This window comes from Conger conger, chromosome 16 (assembly GCF_963514075.1).
Source record: "Conger conger chromosome 16, fConCon1.1, whole genome shotgun sequence".
NCBI classification, from domain to species: domain Eukaryota; kingdom Metazoa; phylum Chordata; class Actinopteri; order Anguilliformes; family Congridae; genus Conger; species Conger conger.
The window spans coordinates 7425426-7434197 of record NC_083775.1 but is presented as its reverse complement, the minus strand read 5'-3'; the positions used below and the strand labels follow the sequence as shown (position 1 = coordinate 7434197).

At 52.0% G+C, this 8772-nt stretch overlaps 1 protein-coding gene across 1 annotated transcript in view; it reads right to left on the bottom strand.

The window, feature by feature from the left end:
* Positions 1-586: 586 nt before the first annotated feature.
* The window catches only part of LOC133114702 (trinucleotide repeat-containing gene 6C protein-like), a 42199-nt gene continuing 34013 nt past the window's right edge, over positions 587-8772 (bottom strand). The window contains 19 exon segments of the mRNA XM_061224281.1: positions 587-631; positions 634-692; positions 695-827; positions 829-943; positions 1404-1543; positions 2273-2343; positions 2804-2842; positions 2845-2896; positions 2898-2974; positions 2977-3015; positions 4100-4168; positions 4171-4209; positions 4609-4698; positions 4701-4757; positions 5297-5485; positions 6061-6225; positions 6732-6963; positions 7816-7899; positions 8483-8602. Of these exon segments, the coding sequence (XP_061080265.1) occupies positions 587-631; positions 634-692; positions 695-827; positions 829-943; positions 1404-1543; positions 2273-2343; positions 2804-2842; positions 2845-2896; positions 2898-2974; positions 2977-3015; positions 4100-4168; positions 4171-4209; positions 4609-4698; positions 4701-4757; positions 5297-5485; positions 6061-6225; positions 6732-6963; positions 7816-7899; positions 8483-8602 (1815 nt within the window).

Genomic DNA, 8772 nt, shown 5'->3' with positions numbered 1-8772 from the left:
AACACGGGAAAGACCTGGGGGGGTTAAGGCCCATTTTAGCGCCGTGGAAAAACTAAACGAAAAAAAAAAAAAAAGAAACAAAGAGTCAATGACACAAACGGTCCTGCTGGGTATGTCTGAATGATTGGGGGAGGTTTGGGAATTTTAGAATGGCCGAATGTATAAATCAAAAAAAAAAATTTCACTTCACAGCAAAAGTCTGTTACGAGAGGAAAGTTCACAACAAAGGTTCTCTTTCCTTTGTTTTAGTCACTCTTTCTCTCTGTTCTCCAAAGTAAAGAAAACAGGGAAAAAAATTTTTTATTCATTTCCCGAAAACAGCAATGAAGAGAAGCAGCCTCCAAGGCAAACGCGTCAAACCCCAAACGCCTCAAACCCCTCGAACCCCAACCCTCAAACCCCTCGAACCTTCGGCTCTGGAAAGGTCCACGGATACTGATTATCGTCACACGATTGCTTGGTTTTTACCATTTTTTTGTTGTTTTTTTTTTTTTTTAATATCCCATTTGCATTTTGTTTTCCATTGTTGTAGTTCTCCTCAGGTTGCTTGGTTGTTGTAGTCTTTTAACGTTTTTCCTCTGCAGTCCTACATGGACTCTCCGCTCAGAAGGTCCCCAGGAAGCAGCGTTGTTGATAGGGGTGGGGGCTCCCGATGACACGCCCATCCTCCCCTCCCGGAGGCCCCCATAGCTGGAGTACTGCTGGACCCCGCCCCACAGCATGTCGCCGCCCGGCTTGGCCCCGCCCCCGCCGCTGTTCCAGTGGCCCATGGCGTGCTGCGGCCCCGCCCCCGGCCCACCCAGCCGCGTCTGATTGGTTCCCGGGTTGGGCTTGCCAGCTGGAGGCGGGCGTGGAGGCGAGGGACTGGCCTTGTGCAAAGAAGCGGTTGACCTCCTCCTCGCCCGCGAACTCCGCCAGGATGGTGGTGTTTCCCAGCACACACCTGCAGGGGCAGCGACGAGCAGCGGGTGAGACTAGAAACCATCCTGAATCGCACATTACATTACCTCATTTATTATGTTTTTTTTATTTTTTATTATCCAAAGCGACCGACAGCTGTGCAGATCTTATTGTGGCTACGCCGGGGGTTGGACTGAAGTCAGTTACTCAATTTCTGTGCCGTTTATTTACAGGTCAACGTATTGTTTAGAAAAAGTAAGGAAAAAGCGCAACACTGCTACTTTACAGGGTCACCACTTTATTGGCAGACGTGCTGACGTTTCGGCACTAGGCCTTCATCGGAGTGACTTAGAGATTGAGTAATAGGCTCTCTCTCCCCCCCCCCCCCCCCTCCCTCTCTCTCCTCTCACACTCCCTCTCTCTCTCTCCCACCTCCCTCTCTCCCCCCTCTCTCTCCCCTCCTATAATAGGTTATATAATATATATAAAATAAAAACACGCACATGTGCAGGGACTTCTGGGCCTTGGCCGCCTCCTCTTGGAGCTTGTAGCGCACCACGGCGTTGCCCTGCGGCAGGCTCAGGTGGAACGTGATCAACGGCCCGTGCTGCAGGCACAGAGTCCGCAGCGTCGACCCGTCAATCTGAGGGGGGGAGGGAGGGGGGGAGGGGGAGGGGGAGGGGGAGGGGGAGAGGGAGGGAGGAGAGAGAGGGAGGGGGGAGAGGGGGAGGGAGGGAAGGAGAGAGGAGGGAGAGGGAGCCAAAGAGAGAGAGAGAGAGAGAGAGAGAGAGAGAGAGGGGGAGAGAGGGGGAGAGAGGGGGAGGGAGGGGGAGAGAGGGGAGGGAGGGGGAGGGAGGGGGAGAGGGGGAGAAAAGGAGAGAGAGGAGGAGAGGGAGCCAAAGAGAGACAGAGAGGAGAGAGGGAGAGGGGGAGGGAAGGAGAGAGGAGGGAGAGGGAGCCAAAGAGAGAGACAGAGAGAGAGAGAAAGAGGGAGCGGGAGAGATGTTATATTTGAATCTTTTATATTTATTGTTGTTGTTGTTATTACATTCATCTTTAAAGTTATTATTTCGATTGATAATAATGCTTTGGCGTCACGCCAATAGAGCAATCTGACTTTGAGAGAGAGCCCTCTCAAATTGTGATGTTGCAGGCTGACACTGCAGTATCCCACACCGGCCCGAACATAAATCAGTGATAATTAGTAAATACTACAGTAATTACAGTAATATAGCGTGATTACATTTCTCCCAAGACCCTCCCCACCCTCCAGACATTACTGTATTCCTGTACCCCTTGAGATGTACAGCTGATGTGAATTGGCCTCGGATTGGAAGAGACAGAGAGCGCTTTGGGGGCGGGGAGCCAGTACCTGGGGTGTGAGGTTCCTCAGGACCAGCCAGCTGCTGGTTCTGTTGGAGCTGTCTGTACTCCAGGTGGTTCCTGCTCAGGGAGAGAGAGAGGGAGGGAGGGGGGGGGGGGGAGACAGAGAGGAAGAGAGGGAGGAAGAGAGGGAGGGAAGAGATAGAAAGAGAGGGGGGAAGAGGGAGGAGAGAGAGAGAGAGAGAGAGGGAGGAAGGAAGAGAGAGAGAGGGAGGGAGAGAAGGGATATAGAGAGAAATAGAGGGAGGAAGAGGAGGAAAGCGAGAAGAGAGAAAGTGAGTGAGAGACGGAAGCCGCTCTGGCTGCAGAGTAAACAGTCCAGCGTGTAGCAAGCCTCTACCTATGCGTCACTGACCTGGCCAAGAAGGCATGCGTCAATCAAACAAAAACTAAGTTCATACGGGTGATAATTTTACAGTTACAGAGATATAAGGAAAACAATAGAAATGGCACAGGTAAAGTTAGGTAAAGCTGATTTTGGGAAGGCAGGCCCTGAGGGTACGTCCTGCAGTGGGCGCACCAGAGGAGTAGGAGCTGCTCCAGCCAGGCACCAGGCCAGGGTGGTGCCTCCCCACGTGGAGGAGGGCTTGGCGTTGGTCAGGCCAGGTGGGGGCGCGGGGGGGTGGCGGCGTTCCGGGGCCCTGCGGAACCTTCCAGAGCTCGTGGGACAGAGAGGCCTGGGGGTGGGACACGGCCCCGGAGACCAGCTGGACTTCATATCAGACAACTTAGCTGTGAGAGAGAGAGAGAGAGAGAGAGAGAGAGAGAGAGAGAGAGAGAGAGAGAGAGAGAGAAGGAGAGAGAGAGAAGGAGAGAGAGAGAGAGAGAGAGAGGGGGGGGGAGGGAGTGAGAGAGAGCAAGAGAGGGGGGAGAGAGAGAGAGAGAGAGAGAGGGGGGGGAGAGAGAGTGAGAGAGAGGGGGGAGTGAGAGAGAGAGAGAGAGAGAGGGAGGAGAGAGAGAGAGAGAGAGAGAGAGAGAGAGAGGGGGGGGGAGAGAGAGAGGGAGAAGAGGAGAGATAGATGAAGGTGAGAGACAGAGGATGGGGGGGGAGAGAAAGGGAGAAAGCATGTCACTGCAAGCCCTCCATACAGATGACATGGTCCGACTGCTGGGGCATGCCTTCACACTACAGAGTGCTCCAGCGTTGATGACTGAAATACACCCTCACGACACGCAACACAGGGCTGAAGAGCATTCAGTTTCTCATATGCCCAGTTTCAATTCCCCCTCCGGCGGCGGTCCAGACACTTTCACCCTCCAGCGATCCGGTGACCATGGGGATCATTTGAGGCAGGTACGCCGCGTGACCACTGTTCCAGACAGGCCTCAAGCCAGCAAACTCAAGGGACGTCACACCAGGCGTGCGCTCAAAGAGCAGGTTATCGGAGACACCCAAACACAGGCAGGACACAGCAGAAGAGGTGGGGTTACAGAGAGGGAGCCCTGGGGCACACCTATCCGTTGACGCAGAATTCTGACGATCATCCAGGACAAAGATAGGCCTGAGACTTACTTGATACAGATTCAGCACCCACACTTAAAGACACTTAAAATTTCACACAGGAGAGAAAACTCAAGACCACAGCAAATCACTGCAACCGTGTACAGACAGGAGGGGGCTTTAGACACTGGGGGACAGTTATACCGGGCACGGTTAAGGGAAATATGTACACACAGGCAAGCTGTGGGATGATCTAACCGCCATCCCCGGGTTGGTCAACATGCCGGGGAGGAAGTAGTGGGGTGTTGAGAGGGATGAAGGGGGCCGAGAGGTGGGTGGGTGGGTGGGGGGGGCTATGCCAAAGTGGCTGTATACCTGCATCCTCAGTCTCCGGGGAGGGTACAGCGAAAGAGCTGCTGTAGGCACCGATTGGCCAGTCGCCGGAGGAGGCGGCGCCTCGTTTTGAGCTGATGTTGGGGAGGAGCCTACGGCGTCCAATGAGGAATGAGAGTGGGGGGTGGGGGGGGAGGGGGGGGGGGGGGGGGGGGAGAAAAGGTACAGCGATGAAGGTGATGTCGTCCCGCCCCCCCCCCCCGGACGTTCCGGGGGTGTCCACGCAGAAAGAGGCCCCTCAGGTTGGGTAGTACAGGCTAGGCAGCCCCACAAAACAACCCTCAGAAGGGCAGAGTCATGACAGGACACGGGCGCCCCCCTAGTGGCAAATCTATGGGGCACTACACTCTTAAGAATAACTGTCCAAAGTTTGCAGCCTTACTCGGGTTTGATAATGGGAGCGATCTGGTAGAACACAAGCTTTGCAGTCCAAAAACAATCGCTTCTCTGCGTCTCTCACTCCCCCCCCATCCCTCCCTTTCTTTCTTTACCTCCACTTCGATCCCTCAGCAAATAGCGGTTCACGTCCTGGATGTTGGTGTTGATGGTAGGGCCGCTGGGAACACTTCCTGGGGTCATGTTGGATCCGTTTCCGGGTCAATGTTCTGTAGTCCCTTCCAGGGCACTCCGGGACAGAACTCTGTAAGATCAGACAGGTACTCGTGATCATGAACCTCGGCCATCAGCACAGACAGTCTATGCACGAAGGGGCGTGCTTAGAAAAGAACCTCTCTTGCAAGCGTAACAACACATTGCACCAACAACGTCAAGCAGTCAGGTAGAGGCAGAAAGGAAAGCAGGACCGGACTAGGCAGCCACTCAGCAGCCTGTAGCCTAGTGGTTAAGGTAGATGACTGGGACCCGGAAGGTTGGTGGTTCAAGCGCCGGGGTAGTCACAAAAGACCCGCACTGCCGTTGGGCCCTTGAGCGAGCTCAACTCAGCTTCTCAAAGGCAGCAGTGCACAGCTCGACCCATGGAGGGCCGCATGCATTTATGTTCCAATAAATGACTCCTCCGCTTGATTATAATTGGATTTTTACTGGATACACCACGTGTGGTTCACTTCAGACTTCAGCAAATTCACTGAGTTAACATACTAGGAATAAAAAAATAGATGGACCCTCAAGCACCCAGCTCTGCAGGAGATGGGTTCAGAGAGCACAGCGCCCCCTACTTGCCTGGAGGCCAGTTGATGTTGGTCCCGTTGGAGATCTTGTCGTTGGAGTTCTTGCCCTGACCCCAGCTGTCAGGGGGGACCAAGGGGCTGGCAGGGGACTCCGAGCTGGACATCAGATTGTAGGGGCTGTAGGAGTCATCCAGGGGCGGTTTCCCGGGGGGGCCCAGGTTTTGGCCTGCACTCATGGCACCTGAGGGGGGGTGGGGGGGGGGGGGGGGGGGGGTGTACCGGTCACTTTCACTGGGACACTAATTTCACTATGTCAACCTTCTGCAACTGAGCCTGTAACATGTTAACCCATTCATTTCCTTGTGTGTTTTATTTTTATTTATTTATTTTTTTCATTCCAAGTCAGTGTTCTAGAACTTCAATTAGCGGTGACTGTGACATCAGCACTGGAATGTTCAGTTAAGAACATTCTAATCGCATATTTCTGACCTCACTTCTAAGAGGGTCAAAACACTTCACCGAGTGCATGGTACACAGCCACAATGAAAATAACCAGAGTCCCGCTACAAACAATAAACCATAACGAGATTTCAGGGGTTCTTTCACACTTTTAACCATTTTCTTTCTTTCTGCTGCTGCTCGCTGGGGGTCTTCAAACAGGCCAGTGAATGCCAAACATACCCTTAACGAATTCTCCTTATGCAGCTACGGTAGATTAGCACGCATTACAGCGATGGGTTTCGATTTGATTTCAGGTCATTCGGTTGCTTAAACTAACAGAGTGATGTCATTCCGGTTCAGGCCCCGCCCCCGTACCGTGCTTGCTGAGGTTGGGCTCCAGGGGGGAGGAGCTTCCGGACAGGGTCTCCATGGAGTTGGCGTGTGTCCACTGGGAGAGGCGGGACTGGGGCTGGGGGGGGTCCTTCATGGACAGGCCGCCCACCTCCATGTTGCTTACATTCATGTTGGGGTTCAGTCCAGCTGGAGGGGAAGAAGGGGGTTACAGTCTTTCAGGACGGAGGTACAATTTGTTATTTTGGCTCAGTACTCCAGCTGATTGGATTTGAAATTGAACAATGAGTAAATTTGCAGATTGTCACCTTTAACCTGAGGGTATTTACATCCATTTTGGACAACTAATGTTGGAAGTACATCCGTATTTATACATAGTTATTTATAAATAACTAATGTAATATGTTGAGTGTCCCGGCACCTTCAAGGTACAATCACAGAGTGGGTGGGGAGAGCTTAGCTAGGGCACTCAATGCATTTAGGGAGCTTTAGATTTAGGATGCACTCACAGAGGGGGTAGGGAGCTTTCGAGTTAGGGATGCACTCAGAGGGGGTAGGGAGCTTTAGATTTAGGGTGCACTCACAGAGGGGGTAGGGAGCTTTAGATTTAGGGATGCACTCACAGAGGGGGTAGGGAGCTTTAGATTTAGGGATGCACTCACAGAGGGTGTAGGGAGCTATAGATTTAGGGATGCACTCACAGTAGGGGCCGTAGGAGTTGGGAGAAGACTGCGGTTCTTTGGTCTGCAGGTCGGGTAGGCCCGGAGCCTGGGGGTGGGGTGGGAAGCCGTCCAGGGCGGACTTGCCGGCGCCGGGGTGGAGGCCGGGGTGGCCGGGGTGCTGCTGCTGCTTGAGCAGGAGGGTCTGGGCCAGCTGGCGCTGGTGCTGCTGGATCTGCTGCTGCATGTTGTTGATTGTACGTGCAACCTGAGGGAGGACCGGCAACAGAAACGCTCTCAATCAGACACACGCAATTCCACTGGTATTCAGGGAGGATGCTAATGATACTAAAAATGACATTACATTAGTGGCATTTGGCAGACGCTCTTATCCAGAGCGACGTACAGTTGATTAGACTAAGCAGGAGACAATCCTCCCCTGGAGCAATGCAGGGTTAAGGGCCTTGCTCAAGGGCCCAAAGGCTGTGCGGATCTTATTGTGGCTACACCGGGATTAGAACCACCGACCTGGCGCGTCCCAGTCATTTACCTTAACCACTACACTACAGGCTGCCTGTGTAAATTACTTAATAATAAAACGAATTAATAATGAATTTATAATAATTATTAAGGCAACCTCGGAGCGATGTTTGCAGTAGGCGCATACAGCGTGATAAAAACAAAGAGAAAGCCCTACAAATGAAAATAAGCTTTACAAGAGTAAATCAAATAACAAAGGGATGGTTCACTTGTATCATTTCAGTTTATATTTTCGACAGGTGCAGACAGTCAAATTAAATATTAGATGATGTTAAATATTAACGCTTTGAAGAGTAGGTCTTTTTGGAATGCTTTTTTATTTTTTTTCCGTGCTGGTAATTGAAAGCCGAGAGTTCTAGAACAGCGCTGCCTTCAGTTACCAGCGCTGACTGTTACATCATCAGCATTAGAATGTCCAGTTCAGCCCAGAACCTTCAGATCACACATTTGTGACCTCACACCTGATAAAAGGTAAAGGGTTTGGAGATGCTGTAAAGGATTCAGGGTGTGGATTGGACAGGGACAGGGGCAGGGGCAGGGGCAGGGGCAGGAGCCGGGGCAGGAGCCGGGGCAGACTCACTTGCTGCTCTTGTTGTCTGATGGGCCCGGATACGTTGCGTTGGGCCTGCAGCATCTGCTGCTGGATCTGCAGACGCTGATAGGCCTGAACACACACACACACACCTCTCAGTTAGCCTCAGCTGATCTGAGATCAGCACACAGGACCCCTCGCACAGGGGAACAAATGAATCACACTTACACTCAGCAGATGCACTACTCTACAGCAACATAACCGAACAGACCATTCAGCCCAGAAATTGGTCTTGAAAACCCCCAGTGTTTCTGCCTCCGCTACATGTCCTGGCAAGCTATTCCACACAGTGACCACTCCTACTAAAAAAAGACTTCCTAATATCTCTACGCATTTTGTCCTTTTCCATTTGCATGACAATGTTAGGTGCATAGTACAGTAATGAGACACAGTGAAGTGCCACAAGTATGAGTGAAGTGGCCCCATTATTAGAACAGAATATGTGTGTGATGCGTGAGCGTGAGTGTGTGTGTGTGTGTGTGTGTGCGTGCGTATCTGTGTGTGTGTGTGCATGTCTGTGTGTGGGTATGTGCATATACCCTGTGAATACTCAGACCAATTCAGTTCAGCATGCATTACTGGCATGGGTAATTCCTGCAGTTGAACTGCCACAGCAGGTGGGATGAGACAGGGAACATGGTAACATGGGTCTCACCAGCTGCAGCTGGTAAAGTTGGTTCAGCAGAGTCATATGTTGAGGGCTGATTGGTGAGGTCAAAAGTGCAGGGTTCAGACCAATGTTTTTTGCTGCAAACTGCAAGAGCTGTGCTTGAACCTGCAAGCGCAAACAGACACCACAGATCACTGGAGGCAACCTGCAAATTCCCTTTCAGTAAAAATGGTGTGTGTATACTCATACTCCTGCGTGTTTGTGGTATGTGTGTGGTGTGGTGTGTGTGTATGTGTCTGTGTGTGTGTGTGTGTGTGTGTATGTGTCTGTGTGTG